Source organism: Bos indicus, chromosome 16 (assembly GCF_029378745.1).
Source record: "Bos indicus isolate NIAB-ARS_2022 breed Sahiwal x Tharparkar chromosome 16, NIAB-ARS_B.indTharparkar_mat_pri_1.0, whole genome shotgun sequence".
NCBI lineage: Eukaryota > Metazoa > Chordata > Mammalia > Artiodactyla > Bovidae > Bos > Bos indicus.
This window is the reverse complement of record NC_091775.1, coordinates 78,343,660-78,370,996: the sequence shown is the minus strand read 5'-3', so window position 1 is coordinate 78,370,996 and position 27,337 is coordinate 78,343,660. Positions and strand designations below refer to the sequence as shown.

Here is a 27,337-nt window from a genome sequence, read left to right as displayed (position 1 = left end):
GTTCTATATCTTATTTGCTCTACTTGTGGGGTATCTGGCTTCCCAGTGTCTTGATCTTTAATATATAAAGTTTCTTGCCCTTCTTTTTTAATACTTCATTTCAGATAATATTGAAATAACTGAAAACAAAAAAAAATTACTCATACTCACATCCTCAATTGCATTGTTTAAAATCCACATCACCCTTTGGTCTGTTCATGAATGTATTCAGTATTTGTTTTTCGCCCTAGTATCGCAGGTGGAGTTTCACAATCTGCGTTTTCCATTAAGAAATGTCACGTTTACTTTGCCGGGTTGCCTCCTTCTCCCCTCCTTCTCCTGTCACCTCACCCTTACTCTCCACCCTAAATCACACCCAGCGTTTGATTTCCTCATCGACACCTGGCAATTAAATTCCTGTTAAACCAAATAATTATCAGATCCCTTAAGAGAAAAAGAACAAGGGCCTGAAATGAAGACCTCAGAGCTAAAGGAGAAATAATCATTTTCATAATTCCTATGAAAACACCGGCAGGCAAGTTCAAAGAACAGAAACATGACTGTCCGGGAGCCGGCTGTCTGTAGCATCTGTAAGGCTGTCCTGGAAAAGCGGCGAGTGGCCCTGGTCTGTGTGTGGAAGGTCACTGCTGCTGCTGCTAAGTCGCTTCAGTCGTATCCGACTCTGTGTGACCCCATAGACGGTCACTGGATAGATTTACAGCAGGAGTCTCCAGCATAAGGGGAGGACAAAGCTTGAGACTTTTTCCCGTCTTCCTAAATACTTTTTCATTTCTTCTCTCTCTCTCTTGTCATCCTACTTTATCCCTCTCATTGCTACCAAATAAACTACTCCCACCTGTGATGCTCTGGACTAAAATATACACTGAGGGACTTCCCTGGTGGTTCAGAGGTTAAGAATCCACCTTCCAATGCAGGGAATGCAGGTTTGATCCCTGATCATGGAACTAAGATCCCACATGCCTAGAGGCAAGTAAGCCCGAGTGCCCCAACTGGAGAATCCGGGGTGCTGCAACAAAGACCCAGCACAGTCAACATTTTTTTAAAAATCAAAAAAAATAAAATATGCATTGATATTTATGTTTATAGTAATACAGGCTTATACTGTATTTTTATATATTTATCTAAACACACAGCCTCCAGAACATTCCTGGTTCCCCTGGTTCAAAATGAACCAGAGTCAAAAGGTTTCAGATTACATCTTCACCCTGCTTCCTATGAGCCATGTAACTTCAAACAACTTACCCAATTTCCTGACACTTCCCATTCTTTTTCTATCAAATAGGGATGACAAATGTATGTACACCATAGGACTGTTGTCAGAATTAGGTGAGCGAATGAATATTGCATTCAACATAGCACATTTCAAGTGCTGAATAGTGTCAGTCATTTTAATGATGATTCCTGTTGATGTTATTATTTAGAAGCCAATATAGCATTGAGAAATATGTCACAGGAACCCACTTATGTGGGCTCCAAGATCACCAGGGTTTAATGTGAAAAGTTAGCCTATTAATTGGACGTGGTCACTTCCTGATAGTCATTCTTAGAAAGACACATGTGTGCTGAGTCAAGATCCTAGGTGTCTGAAGAGCTGGATCCAGCCCAGACACCACACTGAAAATGGAATTGAAATCCTGGAGTATTCAAAAGAGGTTAACCCAATCATGCAGGGAGCAGAGGATAAAATACAACATGCCAAGCATAGAAATCTAAGAAAATGTAGAATATTTTTTTCTAAGATAAAACAGTGTTGGTGAGGATATAAGAAATACATCCAAATACTTGAAATATTATATGGAAGAAGGTATCATCCTATTTTATGCCAATGTAAGAGAAAGAAATTTACCAAGTTGGTTTCAGTCAGTAGGTTTCCAAGTGTGTTCTGGAGACTCACAGGGTCCCCAGGAATCTGTCAAGGTGTCTTCAAGGCCAAAACTATTTTCACAAAATGCCTTTTTTTCCCCCTTTTTTTTCCCCACTCATTAGTAGAAAATAGATATTCCCAGAGGCTACATGGCATATGATATAACAACAGTCAAAATGCAAAAGCAGGAAATCCCCTGGCAGTCCAGTGGTTAGGACTCATAACTCTCACTGCCAAGGGCCTAGGTTCAATCCCTGGTCAGGGAACTAAAATTCCACAAGCCACGTGGTGTGGCAAAAAAAAAAAAAAAGGAAAAGCAGATATGAGAACCCAAGTATTTCTACTAAGACAGACATTAAAAAGATTTATAAAAATATAAAACATTGCCACTAGCCTTACTAAATTCTTGTTTTGTAATATGTGATTATTCTAAATAAACAAATAATAAACATTTATTATTTTAAATAAATATTATTATAAATACTGTTTATATTCACACCAATGGGGTTTGTTTTTATTATTAAATTAATAGTAAATAAATACTATACAGTCTCAGTTTTCTCTTTCATTATGGTCAGTAGAGATATGACCCACATAAAGAAAACTCTTCAAGGTTCATAACGATGCTGAAGAATGGAATTTACTTTAAAGAATGTTCAAGAAGGTGCACTAGAACTGAAATGTCTGAGGCCCAGTCATAATGGGGAGGCTCTGAAACCACCAATTTCAAACACTTTGACCTGCTCACCACCAAAGGAGACTTTCCTTTTATAGTTGCTCTTTACTTGCTAGGTCATGTCTGACTCTTTGGGACCCCACAGACTGCAGCCCCCCAGGCTCCCCCGTCCGTGGGGTTCTCCAGGCAAGAATACTGGAGTGGGTTGCCATTTCCTTCTCCAGGGGATCTTCCCAACCTGGGGACTGAACCCACATCCCCTACATCAGCAGGTGGGTTCTTTACCACTTGAGACACCAGGGAAATCCCCTCTACAGGAAGGGTATGTGGTAAATGGATACATTGATATTAATGGCCTCTAAAATTTGTTTCAATTCAGATTGTGCAATTCCCTTGAGAAAGGAAATGAAAGAGAGTTGGCTGAGATACTGTTCTCATGAGGCTGCTGGAAGAGGGGTCAGATTGGCATGTGGTTAAGGGTGGAAGTTTGGGGTGAAGCAGAAAGTGAAGAGTTCTCCCCAAGCAAGGGACATGCACTCTGACCTCTGTGCCTGAGGTAGGTTCTCTGAGAAGAGGCTCTGGGTTCACAACCCAAGTCACCTACATTTATTAAGGACCTTTGACTAGCTATGGTTTTCCCAGTAGTTGGATGTGAGAGTTGGACTATAAAGAAAGCTGAGTGCGGAAGAATTGATGCTTTTGAACTGTGGTGTTGGAGAAGACTCTTGAGAGTCCCTTGGACTGCAAGGGGGTCAAACCAGTCAATCCTAAAGGAAATCAGTCCTGAATATTCATTGGAAGGACTGATGCTGAAGCTGAAACTCTAATACTTTGGCCACCTGATGCGAAGAACCGATTAGTTGGAAAAGACCCTGATGCTGGAAAGATTGAGGACAGGAGGAGAAGGGGACAACAGAGAATGAGATGGTGATATGGCATCACTGACTCAATGGAAATGAGTTTGAGTAAATTTTTGGAGTTGGTGATGGACAGGGAGGTCTGGCATGCTGCAGTCCATGGGGTCACAGAGTTGGACACGACTGAGTGACTCAACTGAACTGAACTAGAAGGATAAAGGCTGGTTTTCCTAATGGCCCCACAAGTCTCCTCTGAACATTCCAGAAACTAATGGTTAAGAGTCATTTGAAGAGGAAAATTGGTCAGAACACATATGATTCCTCCTCTAGACTATGGCACCTCCAATAACTTGGAAGTCTTGACTCAGCAGCCTCATTGCTCTGGTTCTACTGCTGGTGTCAACATTTGTATCTAACATTTACACATATTTGTTGTTGTTGTCCAGGCACTAAGTCATGTCCGGCTCTTTGCAACCCCATGAACTGCAGCACATCAGACGTCCCTGTCCTTCACCATCACCCTGAGTTATACACATATATGCCTCTCTTTTCTTCCACTCAGTTTAATATCAAAATTTAAACACAGCTGCACCCAAGATAAATGTGCAAACTAGGAGAATGCAGTTCACAGAGGAAATGCAAAAGATGATAAGCAAATGAAAAAAAAAAAAAAAACAGTAAGTATCAAACCAAATGCAAAATAGGCAATTTAAGGAGTACCAGTTGCCCCTATAAAATTAACACGTTTGAAAATGATGCAAGTAAACCCTGGCAAATGTACATGAGAGACTTGCATACACCTTGCCAGGAAGAGCCTCGGCAAGAAAATCTTTCTGAAGAGTTCTTTGTGCCTTTACATGGAGGGACTCAAACCGTTCCTGGTCTTCGACATAGAAATTCCAGATCAGGGACTCTGTCTAAAATAGTCACATATCTATGGTCAAGGGTTTCTGTATAATGATATGCATTTTAAAGAGAAACTGCCAAAGCATTCTTCTTTGACAACAAACTAAAGAATTAGTCCCACGGAAAAAGTAAGACACCCAACCCTCAGGACCACATCGGCTTGGTCATCAAATGCACACTGTCCAATTCTTGAGACAGCCCCCCACCTGCTGTTGCCTGAAGCTTCGGTCCCCTCTACATCTCCAGGGGGGATCACACAGGAGGTTCCATGTAGGGAGGGGCCAGACACTTCCCACCACTGCTGTGTCTTCCGTCCCTTGGCTCAGAGTGAAGCATACATCTGTTGAGTCCTTGTAGGAAATAAGCAAGTAATTGCTGTGACACTGTATGTGTCCAGTGACCACAGGCAGGAGCACAAGATGGAGATCAAAGTGTGAGGATGTGGTACCTGATTGCCAGAGACTCGGGACTCATGTGGACACCCCCTTAGGACTGGGCACCTTAGGAACGGCCACCTCCACTGATCCATGTTGTGTTTCCAATCTTAAGGAAATAGAATCTCACTTCTCTGAATGTAGGTTGAAATCACTTGGCCCCTAATTTTAAGTTCACCATTAAGACTTTGGGAAAAAAATGTTGTTATCAAAACCATGCCCATGTAGAAAATGGCCTTTCTCGTTCACTACTGCAGAGGCAGAGCACTGCCTGCCAGGGGAGATGTTTGCTACCCATTACCATGAGGTAGGAGCACGTTGCTTTTTCAACTGGATATTCTCAAGTCTCATTAACAAATGTCTTTTCTTCTGGAGACTTACTCCCAAGGGAAGATGTCTTCTCTGATCATTGTGAAAAGCTTCCAACAACGTGCTGTGTTCTCAACAGTCATTGTGGGGGACCGAATGAGTAGGGTTTTCCGGAAACTAGCATCAGAACAAAAGAGCCATTTCATCACTTTATCATCTGTGTGTTTGTGTGTGCGTGTGTGTGTGACAGATGTGCTTCATTTACTATTCCCAGGTTACAAATGCTGAAGTGTTAACCAGCTTTTTGGGGGTGAGAGGGACAGGAAAGGGGGGAGAGGCACAGAAAACTCATTACCTTAGTCTGTAAAAGACCAAGTAAAAAGGCTCTACGACCCAAACCACTTCACGTGGAGGAAATGCTTTTCTCACGCACTAGAGACTGGCCAGTCACGAGGACCGTCCTAGCCTCTCCGTGTCTTTCTGTCTCCATGTCCTCCAATTCCGGAGGATGCAAAGCACTGGCGTTCCATGTTTCCTTCTCTAGTTCATGTATTCATGCTGCACGCTGCTTTGTTCCATGCCCTCCTGATACAAGGAAGTAACATAATACCATCCTACTCAGACCCAGTGGTTTGCCATTTTTCTCTCAGAATAGCAGCCATCAGTATCAGTGTCTCTACACAAAACAGTCTAAAATGTTCCTGTGTTCACAAGGAACCTCAGAGTTCTAAGGGTTCATTCATTCATTTCTTATGAATCCAGCAAAGATGTGTTGAAAGACCACTCTCTAATGCGAAAGCATTTGCACCCGAGGATATAAACGCAAACAAGGAAAAGTCAATCTTTGCAGGGACTCACAGGATTATGTGCTGTGCTGTTTACTTGTTCAGTCATGTCTGACTATTTGCAACCCCGTGGGCTGTAGCCCTCCAGGCTCTTCCGTCCATGAGATTCTCCAGGCAGGAATACTGGAGTGGGTTGCTGTACCTTCCTTCAAGGAAGGTTGGGAATCTTCCCAACCCAGGGATTGAACCAACATCTCTTGTGTCTCCTGCATTGGCAGACAGGTTCTTTACCTCTAGCGCCACCTGGGAAGCCCTACAATATTTCTGAGAAAAACTAAAATGTCAAGGGAAGAGCATTCCCATGAGACAGGTCAGATGTCCCTGTGGGGATGTGGAAGGCTGCAACCTACAGGCACATCAACCTCTTTCCTAAAAATGTGAATATAAAAAAAAAAAAACTGGGCTAGGCCATGGAGCTGGTTACCAGGCTACAGTTCAATATCTAAACATAATTAGATTAGTCTGTATAATTATGGAAGAGATGCTACCAATGCTCACCGATTTTTAGGGGGCCTGGAGGAAGCCCATGCAACAAGAAACCTACAAGAACTTGTTCAAAATGAAAGCATGGATGTTAGCACATGAGCAGAAATTTTGAATGGGTAGAGGTACTGTGGTGTTGGAGGAGACTCTTGAGAGTCCCTTGGACTGCAAGGCGATCCAACCAGTCCATCCTAAAGATGAGTCCTGAGTGTTCATTGGAAGGACTGATGCTGAAGCTGAAACTCCAATACTTTGGCCACCTGATGCGAAGAGCTGACTCATTAGAAAAGATCCTGATGCTGGGAGGGATTGAGGGCAGGAGGAGAAGGGGACGACAGAGGATGAGATGGTTGGATGGCATCATCGACTCTATGGACATGGGTTTGGATGAACTCTGGGAGTTGGTGATGGACAGGGAGGCCTGGTGTGCTGCAGTCCATGGGGTCGCAAAGAGTCGGACACGACTGAGCAACTGAACTGAGGGTACCCAAGCGCCGCGGTGGAGATGCAGCCCTGAAATTCGTATTTAGCAAGAATGGACTTTCCTCTCAGACTTCTGGTATCTCCAACTGGGTGGAGATTGAAAAAAAATAGAGCCAAAGTTTTCTCACAGTGTTTTGCCACTTCTGCTTCCGGACTCATTCAGAAACCAGGAAGAAGCAAGATAGATAAAAATGAAAGCACTGTTTATTTTTTTAAAATGACAATTGATTTTTATCCACAAAACTCAGTCTACCTCATTCAGATATGTTTGAGATTATAGGCAAATATTCTTAATGAATCTATTTTTATTTAGAGAGAAACATTGTTTATTCTTGACATTTGCTACCTTAGCTTGGGGAGAAATAAAGTCCTCACTGTTTGATTTCAATAAATACAGAAAATGGAATTAGGTACAAAATTTGAATTTCTTTAATGAAAAAAAAAAATTAAAGCACCATATTGGTGAGTATTCAGGGTCAGAAAAGCTTCTTTTCTCCATTAGTAAACTTGGAAAAACTTAATTTTCTGAAACAGTTAATTATCAACACTATGATTAGAGAAAAGACACAGGTAACTTTCTCTGCTGTAATAACCAATTTTTTTTTTATATCAGCCCAAACTTTTCTTTACTGTAGGAAATCAAAGTCTTTAGTCTAAATATTCATATACATGTAAATATTGTATTTTTATACTACTATTTACTTTTTACACCTACTGGTGTAAAATGATCTTAATTCCATGCTATGCTGCATTTTAAATGTTCCATAAACCCGAGAAACACATCTTGTAGTTGAAACAAAATTGGTTTTCCTCTCTAATCGAATCTCCTTGTCTCGTGCACTTTGCTACGACTCCCTGCTAGAAGGCTGCCTGTGTCTGCTTTCACAGCTTCGAGTCACAGGATGTGGCTGCCTCAATTTTTATCTCCATCTGGCAGAACATAACCAACCTGTTTAAGTTCTCAGCTCCGACTTTATAGCAACTAAATGTTCCTTGGGTTCCCGGCCCCCCACCAACTCCATGATGCGTATTTCCTATAAAACCTTAAGTCAGTGCACTTGTTCGGGGAACTCGCAGCAATGCACGGCAAACAGCCTAAACCCGGTGCCCAGCCGAGCTGCACCAATTGCTCAACAAGTTTCTGAGATCCCTCGGGTAGCTCCGGAGCATACCCTGTTCTGAATTAGCCTCTCCTATTCTCCTGGCAGGTGTTGGATTCGATGGGGCGGGGCGGCGGGGCGGCGGGGCGGCGGGGCGGCGGGGCGGCGGGGCGGCGGGGCGGCGGGGCGGCGGGGCGGCGGGGCGGCGGGGCGGCGGGGCGGCGGGGCGGCGGGGCGGCGGGGCGGCGGGGCGGCGGGGCGGCGGGGCCGGGGAGGGGCGCGGATATTGACGACGAAGAAGAGAAAGGAAGGAAAGCAACAACATCTTTTAGTTTAAAACCTGAGGATGGCAGGTACCTCTTTCTTCCCTGTGCAAACAATGCAAACACATCTGTGACCCTTTTCACCAGGAAACGCTTAAGGTTGGTTCTAGCACGTCTTATCAGAGACAACTGCCTGACACAGTTGAACTGGTCTTAGAGAGGGACATGCCTTGTGGCCCCCTACGATTAGAAGTGGGTCTCTAGTCATCGATGAAATAGGGACTGAATTGCTGTTTTGCCTCTGGGACAACTGGTTACACAGATCATTCTTAACATGGAAAAAAACAATGATGTCCTTACAATGAAGACGTTTTTATATTGTTCTGTTAAGCCTTCTTAAGCCTTTTTACTATTTACTGTCTTGCGGCTATAGTAAAATTCTCAAACTTGTGGATATTTCTGATCTTTCAAGTTTCTAAACAACAACAAAAAAATCAATGTCCCCTTTGGTCACTTTAAACAGTAACCCATCAAACTTCCTGGTGAACAATGCTTTGCATGTCCTTCCTGAAAGCATCCGAGGGTTATGTCTTTCCCGAATTGCACAATGGTACTGCCGGGGGAGTCCTCAAAGTGATTTCAGCTAAACCACTAGTCCCAAGAAGGCGATGAGGGTCTGAGACTTTGCTCTCAGATCATTGGCAATGCCTAAAGACTTTTGGGTGGTACTGACTGTGGTGGAGGGGAGAAGGGGGCAAGGGAGGCTACGATGTCTCATTTGTAAAGACCAGGGATGCTGCTGAACATGGTACAATGCACAAGCCAGCCCAGTTATCCAGCCCAAGACGTCCATCACACTCAGACTGCATTCATTTCACTTTAGGGAACTGAGCTCCGAGGACATCAAGTGACTGACCCAACACCACCCAGAAGAGTCTGAGAGAGTTGAAGCAACAGAAACTGGTGATGGGGTCAAGGTTCAAAGCTCATCCCTAAAGGTCTAATCTCATTCTCATTTCATTCTGTCAGGCAAATCTCTATGAACCTTAGGGTGTACAAGAGGACTTCTGGACTGGGGTTCCTCATTTTAGGGCATATAACACAGGGCAAGTCCTAAACAATCTTGAGTTTCAGTCTTTTTCACTCGTAAAGTAGATGAGCTAAAATAGATGATTTCTAAAGTCCTTTTTAGGATTTCTTTACTCTAAAATTCTATGATTATATAAATAATGATGCCTTACATTATAATTGTCTCCAAATTCCCTTCATCTTTCTCTCTAAACATCTCTGGGAATCCTAACCACAAAAGAAGCAGAAAATATTGCTGCTAATTTAAACAAAACAAAACAGCACCTAACAAATTCTTGACTCTCAGTAAATAGTGAAGAGCATGGTGGTCGAGGTTTAGTTGTTAAGTCGTGTCTGACTCTTGGGACCCCACAGACTGTAGCCCACCAGGCTCCTCTGTCCATGGATTTCTCAGGCAAGACTACTAGAGTGGGTTGTCATTTCCTTCTCCAAGTGAAGAGTGCAATAAGATTCAAATATGTTATCTAAAAATAAAGTGAAAGGAATAAAGGCATCCTCAGTGTCTATGATTTTAGTAGGAAAACAAGTTTTTATGGTCCTTTCCTATCTTATGTACGTATTAACTTATTTTGACCATAAACATGAAATATAAATACTAGGAAAACACAAGAAAATCAGTCATGTACTCAGCAAGATGTTGCTACCCAATTAATGGAATTTGCTTGACAGATAAAATCCATGATATATTTCCTGAGATAAAAGTCCCCCCAAACCTTCACTGATCTTAATTATCAGTAACTTTGATAATATAGATAAGAAAAATTAATCAGTGTTTTAATTCTCATACTCATGCATTTAGAGCAAAAGTGGGATTAACATTGCTTGTTATGTACTCTGTTTTGAAGACTAAAACATTCAGTAGGTTAATTGCTACAATTGTAAAAGAGGACAAGGGATTAAAAAAATAAATGTATAGTTCTCCTCTGTTCACTGAAAACAAAACTATTACCTGTAGCCTGTATACATAAATTTTTTTTGGGGGGGGAGGGTTACCATGTAACTTTTAAGTCCTAATTTTAAATCCTCTATATTAAAAAAAAAAAAAAGCAAATGGCATTTTTAGATGTCAGACTGCTGTTAATTTTCCTCCTAGTTAATTTTTTAATCAGAATTAAATGAGCTACCATTTCTCTCTTTTTTTTTGTACAAAAAGAATTTTAATCTGCCCCATGTGCTATCATTACTGTTGACCTCTGGATGTTTTAACAACATTTTGATGAATCTTAAATCAATTAACACTCTAAAGGAAAACATCTGTGGTCCTAATACTTTTTAGAGTGGCTCTTAATATTGTTTTTATAAGGAATTTTAAATGTATTTAATTTTAAAGAAGTCATTGAAAATTCCATAATTCACTATGTGTTAAAACAGTAGATATGAAAGTCATGTCCATTTTATTAACAAACTTGAGGCATGTGCATCTGTAAGAAAGGATTATGTAAAAAGTCAGCGGAAGGAAATATTTGCCTGCCCATCAAATCCAGATGTTCAGCCCATAAAATGGAAGCCTAGAAAGACAGGCGGGCTATGGTATCTGATACCCTTAAGAAGTGTTACTTCTGATAAAATTCATGGACAAAGAAAGCCAAATTAGATTTTTAAATGAATTAAGCTTTAGTTTTAAAAGAATTGTAACAATATTTTCTACATTCAATGTGGAATAGAATAAAGGGTGAATTAAAAGACACAGGATTTCTTTTTCAGAAATAACATTATATAAACACTTCAGTTTAAAATATAAAGATTACTCTTAAAGCCAAAAAAAAAAGGTAGATCCATGATAAGAATTTTCTTTCAAAAACTGACAAAATAGATATCAGAGCAAATATTCCACAAAACCAAGGCTTTGTGGGTTGCATTGATTTTTTTTCTTTTCTTTAGTCCATTGGTCTTTGGCAAATACAGATATTTGTAGAATAGTTTGATCACAAAATAGGAGTACACATTGACAGGGGCTGAATATTCCATATTTCCATTTGATTTATAGATTAATATGAGAACATTTCTTGTTTTTTAAATCAATATTGCAACTTTTATTCTAATTCATAAAGTGAAAAACCAAAAGAGAGCTAATGATTACAGTAATAACAGAACTTCGTACTCCCTCACGGCTTTCCAAATTCTTAAAGAATTCCTTCTATGACTTCATTTCATTGCACTTTATGAAGTGCTTTCTCGTTCATTCTCTGTAACCAGCCCATACTTAGAAAGTACATTTTGACATTTAGTTTAAGAGAAGGCATTCTGTTGAGCACCACAAAAGTCATTTTAGATTCCTTGAGCCTAATGCACTTTTTTTTTGTTTTGAAAATTGACTAAGCGAGATGGGAAAAACATGTAAAGTTAAACTGATGTTAATAGACAACATCTTTAGTTTTACAGCACTCCTGAAAAATAGAATGTGACGAAACTGGCACAAATTTTACATTTGACAACTAAAGGCATTTTTGTGATTCTTATTTCCTCAGCTTTGAAGTTCTGCTTACACTGTACTGACTTGTTCCACATCCGGAATGCTGAGGTTCTACATGCCTTTGACCTCGAACTGGCTATTCCCAGTGGTTCTTTCGTCAGTGCCTTCTAGATGCCCTCAATGTAGCATCCCCTTCTTTTCTGAGAACAGGGATCCTCTTGTATTGCAAAGGCTTTGGTGAGTTTGTGTTGTAAGTCACCCTGAAAACAGTCTTCCTCTCTGTAAGAACCTCCCTCTCTCAAATCTGTAGACTTGTGGGTTCCATTTGTTCTCAAGATACCAGCGAGCAAACCAGCATCGCAGCTGCTCACATGGAAAGCTGTTTCGAGTTCTTTTATTTAGATGGAAAGTCATTCCCTTCATTTAAACTTTCATCCTTGAAACAAGGGGCAAATCAAGTCATACTTGCTCCATCACTGGGCTAACGCCTCTGAAAATGGATGACTTGGTTGTACCAGGCTAACCGTACTCCTTACACACAGGTGGATGGTCTTACAGCAGCTAGGCCTTCTGATTCACTGATGCAATCGTCACAAGCATGATCATCTATTTCCCTGCAGGAAGAGACTGCTTAAGGTCCTCTTTCTCTCATTCCCTCTCCCCCAGCCCCAACCTTGTGTGCACGTGTGACGAAGCAGTTGTGCCTAAACTATGCTTTATACCTGGACCAAGATCCAGCAGGGCCGAAGAGAAGGCCCTACAACCATCTCCTGTGCTGAGCCTTTTCGGTGTGATTTCATTCCTGGGATCACGGTAAACGACCCAAACATTCGACTTTCAACTTAAGTGAAACCCCATCCCACAAAACTAAATGTGATAATATCAATATTACTTACTCTTTGGGTTTAATCTTAATAATTCCGCTGTCCTCTATTAAGACTAGAGACCAAGGATTGTCGGAGCATTTATTTGATAGTCTGCAGGATTCTGAATACAGAAAATGTAGAAAGAGACAGAGCAGCGTGGCGCAGGCAGCTCGTCCTGCCACACGCCGGGCACACGGGAGGGGCCCTAGGCTCCTTCCTTCTCAGGCTTTGTACTTAAAACCAGAACAACAGCGAAGGGGGAATCTACCTATTCCCTCTTAGCACAGGACCACTAGCTTTTGCAATACTTATCGGGAAACAAACGAACACAAGTATGAGCCGGACTTGGTAATGGTTGTGCACCTAAGTCACACGAGATCACCTTTGTAAAATGCTGAGAGTAGTATTTGGGCAGCAGTACTTTTCTTGCTAGTTAACTACCAGTGAGTACAAAAATAAGCTCCTCTGAAGATTTACCTCTAAGAAAGCCTCTAAGCCTGAAATTAAGATCTTATTTGTGTGTGGTCTCGAAAGGACAAATCCCGGTGTGTAAGCTGCAGAGTTATCAAGGCTGTTAGTTCCACCTAGTACAAGCCTATGGGATAACCAGTTGTTTTCACTTTTCTCAAGGAAATGAAAGATTTAAAATTGGATTTAGAAATAAGCCTCTTACAGAGGAAGACAAATGCTATATGATATCACCTCCATGTGAAATATAAAACAATAATACAAATGAACCTATGTACGAAACAGAAATAGACTCATAGACATAGAAAACACACTTATGCTTACCAAGAGGAAAGGGAAGGCAGAAGGATAAATCATAGGATTAACAGATACACACTACTATGCATAAAACAGATATGCAACAGGATTTATGGTATAACTCAGGGAATAATATGCAATATCTTATAATAATCTATAGTGGAAAATAAAATATATATAACTGGGTCACTTTACTATACATCTGAAACTAACACAATAATATAAATAAACTATATTTCAAAAAAAGAAATAAGCCTTTAATGGAACAAATTCACTTTTAACAACCCACCACAACCTGTCCAAGTATTGCCTTAAATAGTATTTAAAGGATTTTTTTTATCAGTAAGCATCAAAACAAGGTCCCCACAATAGACTCAACAGGGCATCGTTTTTTGAGTTAAATTCCTAATTCATTAAGTTCTCAAGATATTTTACACAGTTTGTGTTTAAAAACTACTGTACCTTTCTTTTTTAATAGCTAAGCCAGCAAGCTATGCATATGATATGTAAGATACTTGATATTTGATATATCACATGTAACACATATATGTGGTATTTGATATACCATGCTTCTAAATGTTATTATAACTTCATCCATACTTATTTTTGTGATAATATTCAAGTCAAATGGGGATATTTGACAATAATTAGTAAATTCATAATCTCTGATCAATAACCTTTCAAGAGGAGTCATGAATTGGGATTTTTACTGGGATTTACTGGATTCTTATTACAGGCCAGCAAACATGTTAAGCCTTTCACAATCATCACTTCTTTTTTTCAACATCCAAAGCAAAACATTCTCCATTTTCCCAGTAGCTACCCCTTCTCACATTCTTCTCTTAAACTCTCCTGCCAACCCCTTCAAAACGGTGCACCAGGCCTCAGCTTCGAGTCCCCGGTCCTTCTCCATCTGAACACTCTTCCAGGTGTCTCAGAGTCGGTCCCTCGGCTCTGAATCCATCTGCACACAGTGAGTCCCAAAGTTATGGCTCCGATCAAGACCTAACGAGCCCCTTAGTCTTAAAAAAAAAACTTACTGGAGTAGAGCTGCTTTGTAGTATTTGTTAGTTTCTGTGATAAGCAAAATGACCCAGATATATATATACTTTTTTATAGTATATATGTGCATGTATATACACATATATACGTGTGTGTGTATGTGTGTGTGTTAGTCATGTCCAATTCTTTGTGACCCCATGGACTGCAGCCCACCAGGCTCCTCTGTCCATGGAATTCTCCAGACAAGAATGCTGGAGCGGGTGGTCACTCCCTTCTCTAAGGGCTCTTCCCAACTCACGGACCAAACCTGGGCCTCCTGCACTGCAGGCAGATTCTTTACCCTCTGAGCCACCAAGGAAGCCCCCACACCTATGTCTCCTCTTTTCTGAGTTCCCTTCCCGTTTAGGTCGCCAGCAGAGACAGAGCTCCCCATGTTACACAGTAGGTTCTCATTAGTCACACAGTATCAACAGGGTGCATATGTCAATCCCACTAAACAGGAGACCCCTCACGCTTAATTTAACTCCAGCTGACATCTCCACATCTCTAGATGGATGTCTAATGAGAATTCAAGCATGGTCAAAATAGACCCTGGATTGTCTGCCTCCTCCTGGGATGTTTCCCATCTTTGTTGCTCATGGGGGAAAAAATGAGTCATCCTGCACAAAGTCTTGCTTCCTTTCCACACCGCAACTTCTCCAGACCCTGTGCCAATCTGTCCTTTCTGTTACCATCATCACTCAGTGCAGATTCTCCCTTCTGCCATCTCGCCTGCTGCTAACTAGTCCCCAGGCTTGTCTCATCTCCAGCCTGCTCTCCCCACAGCACCAGGATAGTTTCTGAAGAGGGAAAAGAGGCTAGGTCATTCTCTGTGTGAAAATTCCAATGGCTTCTTCTCATTGCACTTAGGGTGAGTCCACACTCTTTCCACCCCCAAGAGGTGCAGGGAACCTGCCCTTCTGCTGCTCTCTCCCTCTTCAGCACACCTGAGTACTCCATCTGTACCTGCCACACTGCAGGCTTCTCACCTCCTTTCTGGGCCGGGAACCCATCCACTGTTTGCTTTTTCCAAAGGGTCTCTGCACCTGCCAGTTACTCTTCACACTTATCTTTATATTCTTGGCGGCCAACAAAGAGCTTGACGACACTTCCTCAAAGGAGCCTTCCTGATCACTCTGTCTGAAGGTCCATTTATCCCCGCCTGATGGGGATCATATCACACTGCTTCCCTTCCCAATACTCATCAACATCCACATGTTCTCGATTATGTATTTGGTTTTCTGTTATCTTTCTTGCTAAGATGTAGGCTTCAAGAAAGTTGTATTTACCACTATTTACCACTATTTTTATTCCTGGTGTATTTACCTCTATGTCAGCACTTGGAACAGTTCCTGGCACATAGCAGGGGCTCTAAAAACAATTCAATCAATGAGTAAATTGTCTTGTTTAAGAACTGCTGTCATGATTCCCATTGTACAGCTAATGAAGCTGAGAATTTAAGAGGTAATTTCCCTCGTGTTTCGTAGTTGAACAGCTCAGAATGAAGTCTAGGCAAGATGTCAAAGGTTAATTTCTTCAGCACTTTAAAAGTAGAACTTGCCTGAATCCAGCATTTTTAGTATCATCTCTTTTTTAACTAGCAGTAAGCATGTTTATCTATCTGCAATATCAAGGAGTTCTTCAAAATCAGCAGGGAAAAAGGTGGCAATGGCAATGTATATGGGCAAATGTAAACGGCCTTCAAATATGGAGTTTAACTGCTAGTTACTAGTAACGATGAAATTACTAGTGAACAAGAAAAGTAAATACTAAAAGAAAGAAATACGGGTGGGGGGGAATTGCCCCTATAAACTTGGCAGAAATGTAAAAGAATGAAATACAAAGTGATGACGAGAGGGGGTTTGAGAACTCATACATTTTGAAGCAGGTATCGATAATGTCCAGTATCATCTCTTTAAATTACTTCTGTCAACTTCCCAACCCTTTTCTTGTCCTCATCTACCTCCTTCATATCATCACTTCCTCTCACAGTCAAAACTCTGAACTGGTGTCTTCCACTTTCTTTATGCTTTTTTTGTGAGTATAGATCTTGATCACACCTGAAGAATCAACAAGCAAATTAAGAAAATAAAACCATGGACCACCAAAAAGCAGGAAGACAGGGCTTAATAGGGAAAAGCTAAAGTCTTGGTTTAGTATTCCAAAAGGGGTTTAGAAACCAAAGTCTGAGAAGTCAGAGTACAATATTTGGCCTGAATTATCTGATTGGCAGCCCACATTCATCGTGGCAACCAAACAATAGATATATTTTTTCCTTTACTTTCCTTTAAGTTATCATCAACTTATTCCTGGAGTAGCAGACTGTAAGAATGCTCTACCTGATTCATTTACTGTGCCTCTGGGATGACTATGAAAAGACAGTCTGGTGTCTACACTTCCTGGAATGAGGTGAGAACCTCATGTTTTCCATGATCAAAGTGTTTAGCAAAGGTCAAGTTACTTCCCTTGCTTCAAGCTTCAAAAGCAAAAAAAAAAAAAAAAAAAAAATCTAGATACTTCGGTAAATTATTCAATAGCTTTCACTTTATATAATATCAAAACCAAATTAGGTATGGGGAAAATCCAGTATTTCCATTCTATCACTCAGCTCAAGTCAGAATTGGTGCTATACTTTTGTTAACCACCTTTTTAAGACAATGGTAATCCATCACTTTTGCATTATCAACATGGCATCAATATTCATAGTAAAGACCAATTAATCAAAGATGTCTTTTTGCTTTTCATAAGAGATAGTCTTAGGTCTCACTAAAGACACGGAAGTGGCTCAGGGTACAATGGCTCACTCGTGTAGCTAAATCAGGTGGATGTGGATTAATGGTATCTCACACAAATCACCTCTAAGGAACTACGTTCCCCTCAGTCTTGGTGTAAGCTGCCCATCACCAGGCAGCCATGTTCAAGTTTCCCTGCTTTTAAGCTGACCATTAGGAAGGCTGAAAAAATAAACCTAGAATCAGATAAACTTAGTCTGAAATCACAACCCTGGATTTCCCTGGTGGTCCAGTGGGAAGACTCCATGCTCTCAATGCAGGGGGGCACAGGTTCAATACCTGGTCAGGGAAATAAGATTCCCACATGCCACATGGCATGGCTAAAAAAATAATAATAATTTGAAAAAAGAAATTGCAACACTTACCCCCCCAACTCCCACTCTTTATGAGGGGTGACCTTAGAAAATTACTGTGAAAGATCACCAAAAGCAGTGGAGGATTTGTTTGTGTGGTGTGTGTGTGTGTGTGTGTACGTGTGTGTGTGTGTGTTTAAAATTCCTCTCCAAGTAAATATTTTATTTTCAGTTTAAATCATAAACAAACTGAAACAAATTGATACTGTTGGCTAGCTCCTCCATACATCTACCACCTTGATTGATTAAATATCTAATAATAATCTCTACAACTCAGTGGAAGCCCCAAAATTTCCATAACCAAAAGCCTGCTGAAGAAATCTGGTGGGAATGGGGGCCTAAATGTAGCCTGGCAAGAATAGAGTTTTTATTTAAATAATGTACTATATGTAGATTTTAAAGGAATGATTTATCAGTTGTAAAAGATTGAGAACACAAATAATTATCTGCTGCAAGTTATGCTATCACTTTAAGGAGACAGCTTATGAAGACTTCGGAAGATTTAGGGACTTCCTTGGTGGTCAAAGGGGCTGCATGCTTCCGCTGCAGGGGGCCTGGGTTCAATCCCTCGCCCAGGAAACAAGATCCCGAAAGCCACAAGGTAGAACCAAAAGAAAAAGGAATTTGAAAGATGTAAAACCTTATCTCTAAGCTGCACGGCCACATGGAGATCACACTCTACACAAGGAAAGCCATGGAATACGGTGTTCCCAACTCACAGCACAGGGAAAACGCTCACAAAGCACTGATTAATGAACACACGAATAGAGAAACGGGGTTCACTAGTCTGGTAAAATGAAATACTCATAAAGTATTTAGCTGACGGGTATTGGTAACTGGTTTTTATTTCCTTATGTATTGATTTCTGCATTTCTCGAGTCTAGAATGTCTAGAATGATCGTGGTTCATCTGTGGAAAAAATGGGATATGCAGTTTTATACACAGCATGCGACTGAAAGAGAGGAACAGCAGGAAAGAAAGAAAAAATATTAGCAAGGAGTTGAGAATTTTTTTTCTTTTGTCTATTTCTTGAAATTTTCTATCACACAGAAATGTTACTGCGAATAATTCACTTAAGGAACAACAACGAAAGGACAGTTCGTATCATTTCCACGACTTAAGTACTTTCCAAGGACAGAGCTGGGTTCGGATCATTTCCACGACTTAAGTACTTTCCAAGGACAGAGCTGGGTTGGACCGTTCAACTCTCTGGTAAATGAGCAGAGACCTGCTGAAAACCTACGGGAGCTCACCAGCGGCGGTGAGAAAAGCCCTCCAGGTCAGAAGAGGACCTGCCCAAGAGAGAAAGGAGCAGAAGACCAGGGCAAGTACAGGAGGGCTGCCCGCAGGAGGTGACCTTTGAACTCAACTTTGAAGAGCAGTTATTCTTTGCCCAATTTAAAAACAGTACGGAGGGAAGAAAGCACAGTGGGGAAGAGCAGCAACAGCCTGCAGGCAGGAAAACACTGTATTTTAGGGAAATGGAAGTGACAAGAGTATACAGTACATGTCACGAAGTGGCTCCAGACACAGCTGGAGAAATCTAGAGGGATTCCCCTAGAGCCACGCGTGCTGTGCTCACTGCTTTCATTTTCCCTAAACGCGCAGAGAACAGTTGAGAGTGCTTGTGTGTCAGTCGCTAGGGCGTGTCCAGCTCTATGAGCCCGTGGACTGCAGCCCGCCAGCCCCTCTGTCCATGGGATTCTCCAGGCAAGGTTACTGGAGTGGGGTGCCACTTCCTTCTCGATCTTCCGGACTCAGGGACCGATCCCTGGTCTCCCACATTGCAGGCAGATACTTTACCATCTGAGCCACCAGGGAAGCCCATTAGACACTTTATTCTGTTACTTCACTTGCCATGGTGTCTTGAGAACATTTTAGACTTCTGTTGATTGTTCTATTTATCTTTTGCTCCACCAGTTAGTAAGAAGTTGGCACAAACAAATGAGAATTAAAATATAATAATGCTAGACTGTACAACAGTCCAATAAGTGTTTCTAAAGTTTCCATTGGCTACCTGAGAAAAAACGAAAACTCAAAATCTCAAAGGAAACTTGCTGAAAGAGCTCTCAATCACAAAATGGGTGTTACTAATAGAGGTATCAACACAAAATAGATCTGATGATGGCTAGTACTGCCCAATTTAAATTTGACAACAGTGAAAAATTATATCACATAAATTACATTTTATGTGACTTTGAAATGTGAAAAAAAAAAAAGAAAGAAATCAACAGTGTCTAAAACTGCACACAGGAAATGTTGTTTCTGGCTACATAGAAAAAGCCTTTGGGAGAATTTAGATCTGTATTGCTTGACAGGAAAAATTACACTTGGAAAAATAATAGGGCCTCCCTGGTGGCTCAGATGGTAAAGAATCCTCCTGCAATGCAGAAGACCTGGGTCCTATCCCTGGGTTCTATCCCTGGGTTGGGAATATCCCTTGGAGGAGGGCATGGCAACCTACTCCAGTATTCTTGCCTGGAGAATCCCATGGACAGGGGAGCCTGGTGGGCTACAGTCCAGGGGGGTTGCAAAGAGTCAGGTACAACTGAGCGACTAAACACATATATTGCTTGACAAGAAAAATTACACTTAGGAAAACAATAGCCATAAAGGAAAAATTCCCACAGGCATAATCAGTAAATGTGATGTGAATAAAAATCAATTCATGAATTTAATAACAATTGTAAAAGCTACATGAAAACTGATGCTGTTGAACTTTAGTTCAGTAAAATAAAAATGGAAAGACTGGTAATGATTCAATTAAGTTATATAAAAAAATACTCACAGAATTAAATTGGCTTAATGGAGGGAGATTTTTGTGTGAAATCTATTTTCAAGGAAAACTCAAAAAATGTTGGTATATTCTAATTTAATGTTTATATTCATAAATGTTGAGTCAAAACACTCCTGAGATCAAAATCACAGGATCCATATGTTCTCTATCCCTCTGGGAGGCACTGAAGAAGGCATGAGCAAAGGTGAGTTTTGCCTTTTACAAAGATAGTCCTAGTGGGGTCTGAGGAGAAGCAAGTTTCCAGACTATGGTTACAGTAAGAAATAAGACTCTGGAGCAGAGCTGTGATACAGGATGGATCTATAAACCATTTAAGAAGTAGAATCCAGAGGAGTTTGCAAACCTCTAAAACAGGGGATAAGAAATTTAAAACATTCAAAGATTCCTAAGGGTTTATTCCTCTGCCACACAGACTCCAGCTTCATCTACTCAGACTCTCCAAGGAAGAGGTGTGACTGGGACCCACGTTTCAATGGGGAAGAGCTGTGTGCTGATTGCATGGAATTTTCAACTTTGCAGAGTATCTCATAGTTTTCAAAGCATTTTGACAAGATTGTCACTTTTCATGCCAATGACAGTTTATAGATGAGGAAACTGTGGATCAAAAGTGGAAAATTATTCGACCCAGATGGTACAGTTCATAGAATTTGATTTCCAATGTATTTCTCATTCCACCTGCCACAGTCTTCTCCAATTTGGAATCGGTCCTGACTCACTTCCTATGATGCTTAATGTGTCTCTTTTGTCAGTAAATGAAGGATTGTTTTTTTTTTTCCTTTAAGCAGATACATTTAAAATACAGTGACCACACTTTATTCCCTTGATATTGTCCCTATGATAACATATCTTAACACTATTACTTATACATGTGTCTCTAATCCCTTTTCATGACTGCCGGGACATTTTTTTAATTGACAATACAGAGATTCTTCTTATCCATCAGGGATTTTTGCTAAGTGCTCTTTGCCAGCTGCTCATTTCCTAACACTACATCAGAGCAGGACATTGAGGTGCCCTCAGCCCTTAGGCTCTGCTCCAGAAGATCACTTTTTCAGGGGGTTGAGGAATTTCCTCCAGTCAATCACATTTTGTTTGAAAGTAAATTTTTTAATATATGAATGACAATTATTTTCATTTAGATATCATGACACATAGTTACAACTTTATCACACCTGCAATACACTTACAGGAGAAACTGAAGTTTTAGTAAGGCAAATTTTGTTCACTTCAGATGCGTGTGTCTCATTTTTAACAGGAAGTGAATGTTTACTTTTCAACACTGGCTAGCTTCGCGCCATAAAAGATGTTAAAGTTTGCTTCAGTTTGGGTCATCAGTAAAGAACCTAATAAAAGCATTGATAATCTTCCTGGTTATCTTTTCAAAAATGAATCAGCGGAAGATACAGTGATGGGACATGAACAGTTCTCGAGTACTTCACTGACTTTCTGTTTACTTATGTTTGTCCCAGCTGAAAGAGTAGGAAGCTTTTCGTTTCTTTATTTTTTCTTGTTTCTGTTGTTATATCTGAACACATAATATTCTGCTTATAAGAGCCATTCCCCAAACTCTTGAGAGACTGAAATTTAAGTAATATATTGATGTATATAGTTAACGGTTAAAGGAATGCATATTAAAGATTTTGGGAAATAATTAAACATTTTCTAATCTAAATATTGGTTGGGTTAGCTGTGTACAAAAAATCTAATAATTTCTATATTTACTTCCATGTGTTTCAGAACTATGTAGAAATAGATATTATATGGTATTTTTAAATGAATAGCCTGCAATATTTTTTTCTTTATCCTTCCATAAGACTACTATCTTTTTTTTAAATTGAAGTACAGTTGATTTATAATATTGTTTTAGTTTCAGGTGATTCAGCAAAGTGATTCAGTGATTTTTTTTCAGATTATTTTCCATTATAAGTTATTACAAGATATTGAATGTAGTACCCTGTGCTATATAGTAAATCCTCATTGCTTATAAGACTACTACTAATATCTTTATGCTTGTAAACGTCATAGCATTAATTCTTTAGTGTTAGGCAGCTTTGATGTGGTTGGGCGCCTTATAATGAAAAAAACTATTTAGACAAGATTAAATTAAGTTTAAACTGAGGTTAGGTTAAATTCCATTGTCTTCTCTCCTAACAATTCTCATAAACGTAGAAGATGACTGAAAATGACCAGAGAACTGCCCTGAGGACGAATGTCTTTCTCTGCACCACTGCCTTACGTACACAGGGTCTGAAAACAAAACCTTGCAATGTTCACGCTGGACTTTCAGTAACAAATTTAATCAACCTGACTACAAATCTCTGCTCTTCACCTGCTCAGACTGAAATTCAGTGTCACATTATTTAGGAAGAAGGGATGCTCAGACTCCTCCAGGCTTGCTGTGCACAGACGGTGAGGCTGACAGGGTGAGCTGTCTTCCATCTGCCCTTGGATACGGCCCCAGGGATCTAGGTCAAGTGCCGCCCACACTGGTCCGAGGGAAGGCTGGACAAGCCCCGGGTGTCTTGTACCCCTGCCACGTGAGTCCCTCCCTTCCTAATTCTTACTTTTTGCCCCAAGGACATCTGGATTTGAAGAACAAAACTGGTCCGTCAAACAAAATGGCTCTAACAAGAATGTCCAAAACAGCAAGTCAAGAAAAATTTAGCAACAATATTCTTGAACATTGCATTTTTAAGAAATTAGAGGCTCTTCCCAGGTAAAAGGTAAAATGATATGAAAGAAGGAAATGGGGAGAGGGGCAACGCCTGTAAAGATTTAGATCTAAAATGATTTTATCTAATCTTGATAAAATTGTTCATTTTATCCAACAGCCTCCATCCTTCCACTTGGCCTCTAGCTAGTTTTTTCATCTTATATTTCTCCTCTTTCTGTCTTTGCTTTTTTCTCATCTCCTCCCCCCACCCCCGCCTCATTTCTATACTATTATAATCTGCAGGTATGCTCCCCACCCCCCAAAAATAAAAAACGCCCATTACTGTTTCAGCACCTGGGAAGAAATCAAGCACAGATGAGACCAAAAAGGTGGTTCCCGCTTTCCTGTGAGTCACACCAGCAAGCACGCGCTGGTTGGTAAAGAGTAATGCCAAGAGCAACAAACTGAAACGGTATGTGAAACACCGCTTCGTTTTTTATACAAGCAAGCGTGATAAAATGTGTAGGATCACGGTGGAGACATTCTGTGGGAAGAGTGATGACAGAGAACTTAGAGGGGAGACAGGATTTGTACAGCACCTTAAAGGCCTGGAGCAAGTGGAGAGAAGCGGGGTGCTGAAACTGCCTCCTGCTTGCTCTATTTTAGTCCATCTCAAAAGGAAAAAATATCCCAGCTCCCATCTCCCTGAGCAGTGCCCCGGCAGTGAGTTTAGAATGTAAACCAAGGCGATGAGAAGATGTCGGAGGGTGTTTTCCTCTTTCATTTTATATTTTTAAAGCTGTAGGCTATGAAAAGAAATGGACAAATGAGGAGATCGTTACAATACTGAGTGTGAAAAGTGATAAAGACATGAATTAAAGGGATGGCAATGGAGATGAAGAGGGGAAAGATTTTAGAGATCTTTATCAAGTAAAGTGATAAGACTTGGGGACCATTTAAATGTACATATTTCAGACTTTCTCTTTTGCAAAAACGCAAGGCAATGAAACAAGATTCCATTTAGGCAAGGAGGCAGGTTCACCCGTGTAAGGGGCGAGTCTGGAGACAGAATAAGGACCATTAGTGCATAGCAGGTGATGGTAAGGAACTCTGGGTTTAGAAATGAGAGTAAAACTGGCCGAAGACTGAGGCCTGTAGAACCACAATGTTTAAAAGCAGACAAATAAGAGAAGCAGTAGGCAGGTGAGAAACCAATATATACTCATATATGTGTTTGTATGTGTAATGAAGTAACTAACATATATATAGCCCACACATTATAACTAGCCTGTTCATGTGTGTGTGTGTGTGTGAGCATGTAGAAGCATCTATATTCTTACAGAGGTTAACTATCAAAAGGACACCATGTAACCCAGGATACAGCAAGGACCTAGCTCAGTACTGAGTGCGCTGACCCTGCGCTCAGTCCGTGGAGCAAGGGTGGAAAAGGAAAGCAGACCCCTAACCTCACCTTACCTTTCCCTCACCAAACACGTTTCATATTCTAGCAACAATAAGGATCCCAGGCAGATGTGTATTAGGAAAAATACTTTCCAAAAAATCAGCACATCTTCATCCCCACACCCCCAGATCTCTACATGGCATTTAGACCTTAATAGGATTGCCAATCGAATTCCATTCAGTTAGACTGAACTCCCGCAAGTGTGCAAGGCCCAGTACACATTTGTAACATAAGCTGTTTATTTTTTGTCGATGGAAAAATGAAAAACTATGTCCAGGAAACAACTCTTAACCGTTATGACTCATAACTCACATAACTCCTGCATTCATAGCTGTGACGGTACAAAGCTGTAACCTGGCCATACTTTGTTCAAGCCAGAGATCACTCATCTCTACCTGCATTCTTGAAACCATCTCTCTCCCCCCAAATTATTTAGAAAATTTAAACAAAATGTTGGTTTCCTGTTATCTCAGCAAAGAGGCACAGAGCAAAGAGATTACTGACTTTTATGTAAAACTCAACCCAGCATTGTGACTGCTCTGGGAAAGCTGAACTTTGCCAACATTTGTATTTTAGAGATTAAATAACATATCCAAGTTGTGCATCCATTTATCCATTGATGTCTCTCTCCATTTGGCTCTATTTCTTTATGTGTTTAGAATGCACAATATAAATTTTATGTCTAATATTTCTTATAAACATTAAACTCAATTTAACACCTTCAAATAAAACATATACTCCAGCTCACAGCTTGCTAATAAAATAAAATATATCATTGAAAGAACTAATAATTTCCCAAATTATGCAGTGAATCATTAAATCTCTCTTGGGACTTCAAAGTATGATAAACAAGATTTGCACACCTAGATAATTGTATCTATATTTTTTTTCCCAAAAAACGAGTATATGTTACAGGAAGACTAGAAAAACGTTTGCCTTCAGGGTTTCTCTGAGCAGTTCAGGTTAAACTTGGTCTTTCAAAATAAATCTTTGTATACCTATCCATTTATCTATGGTACAAATTATTCAGCAAAATTTGTTTAAAGGTTTCTAGATCATTTTATACTCTTGTGTTGAATATAGATTCAAAGATGTTTCTTAGAGTAAAAAGCCTTAGTAGGCGAAGTTGAAATTTTTATTGTAGTTTGTTCTATGGCCTACAAAATATCCCATTTAGAAAGTTGTGCAACCGTTTCTGAGTGAGAATTTTAATGGAAATTTACTCTGACGTGATAATACACATATTACCTTATAAAAATTATTATTTCTTATAATACTTTAATTGTGATAACCAGCTTCATAGGAATGGTAACTTAATAAACATTTTGTGTACTAAGGCAAAATGCTATACCTACATAAAAAATATTTAATCCATTTTTGCAGTTAAAGAAAAAATATTTATGTATATACACACTGCTTTCTACTGTCTTTAGTTTCACAGAATCTAAATTAACAGTGTAACATGTTCAGAAGAGAACTTCTGTCCTATCTTTTAGAGAAAAGGAGAGTGGTGGAAAATTTTTAAAAAGGCATTTCAAAGTGAATTACAATAAGCAAGATTTTTTAAAATATGTTTCCCATTTTTTTAACTTATTTAGAAATCTGCAAAAGTACCATTTCAAATATCCTTTTAATAACAATTTTTAAATAAAGCTTTTCGATCCTCCACCATAAGAAGTCATACTAAATATCAACCAAAATGTACTCATGACCCACACTGGAACTGTTCGAGAAATGTCCACTAAGTGGACCAGAAGTGTGCACAGATCTTAAAGCTGAATAGATGCAGGAGCTCCGGTCAGTTACATTTTCCTATAGAATGCATCATTTGCATGATTCTTAAGAGTTTAAGTATTTTTATCTCGTCAAGGCTGTAAGATTTACCCAGCACCCAGGAAGGGCGGTGGCCCCGCGAGAGTATTCAGAGGAAATAATCATTCAAAGGATTATAAGGAACAAAAACCTTGATTTAAAATACATTTTGTGATAAAAATTTTGCAAAAAGTTACTCTTTAATTCCATATCCAAATTTGCTTTTTTTTTTTTTTTTAAGTACCATACAATTAAGTATTCAATAAAATATTTTGGCCATAATCAAAATTTGAGGAAGCAAACCCCCGGTCCGAAAAAAAATGAGTGGTTTGTGTGCAAACAAAGCCATATTATCATTTTTACAAATGCAGTTTTTGTTAAAAAGACCAAAATTTAGTTTTTTGGTCATTCAGATATCTTCAGACTTTCAACACTGCTGTTGTAATATCCTTGAACAGTTTGTAAACCAAGACACAGATAGACAATGTTTGCCTTTGGAATTGTGATTTTCGGGGCCAAACATGTATGCCTTTTTAAACAGAAACAATGTGTTCTGTGCCCCAGGGAGCCATGTCTCTCCGAGGGACAATGACCTTGATCGTTTTACAGCGGGCTTCCTCACCTCCAGTCACCAACACTTCACTTGCTTTTATGTCTATTTCAAACCAATGTCCTTACACACACACACACACAAATAACTAAGGAAATATGAATTTCCTTGTGCTTACCTGCAACAAACACTGCGATGTCCAGGAAGGCAAAGCCGAATGCCAGAAGTTTAAGCCACAGATACATGGTCATATCTGGAAATCAGCCAAACTCCTGAGAGACAGCATGCGTCCTTCTGAAAGGCAAAATAATGGTTATCTCCGAACCAATGTTTCTCTGTAAGGCCGAATCAAGAAGGAAAGAAGTGAATACGTACTCTTGAACTGGTGTCTTATCAGACAGGGGCGATTTCCTCCTGCTGCCCTGAGAGCAAACCACTTGCTGCGAGGCAGTGATGTCAGATTCGGTTTTACTAACTTCTCCAAAAGGGCTGCAAAGGGTCCTCTTTGCAGGAAGTCAAGAAAG

The 27,337-nt window shown here is 40.1% G+C and overlaps 1 protein-coding gene and 1 long non-coding RNA gene across 12 annotated transcripts in view; both read right to left on the bottom strand.

Moving 5' to 3' along the window:
- Positions 1–27,337, bottom strand: part of PTPRC (protein tyrosine phosphatase receptor type C) — a 129,643-nt gene extending 102,306 nt beyond the window's left edge. For 5 of the 11 annotated variants that reach the window (XM_019976495.2, XM_070768730.1, XM_070768728.1 and 2 more), the window contains exon 1: positions 26,992–27,175. In XM_019976495.2, coding sequence (XP_019832054.2) covers positions 26,992–27,064 — 73 coding nt within the window. In that variant the 5' untranslated portion in view covers positions 27,065–27,175. The other 6 variants (XM_070768733.1, XM_070768735.1, XM_070768725.1 and 3 more) reach the window with 4 other exon arrangements.
- On the bottom strand, positions 10,343–26,985 carry LOC139176457 (uncharacterized). Its single transcript, XR_011560967.1, has 2 exons — positions 12,619–26,985; positions 10,343–12,336 (listed from the first exon to the last, which is right to left on the bottom strand). It is a non-coding gene; the product is annotated as an uncharacterized lncRNA (long non-coding RNA).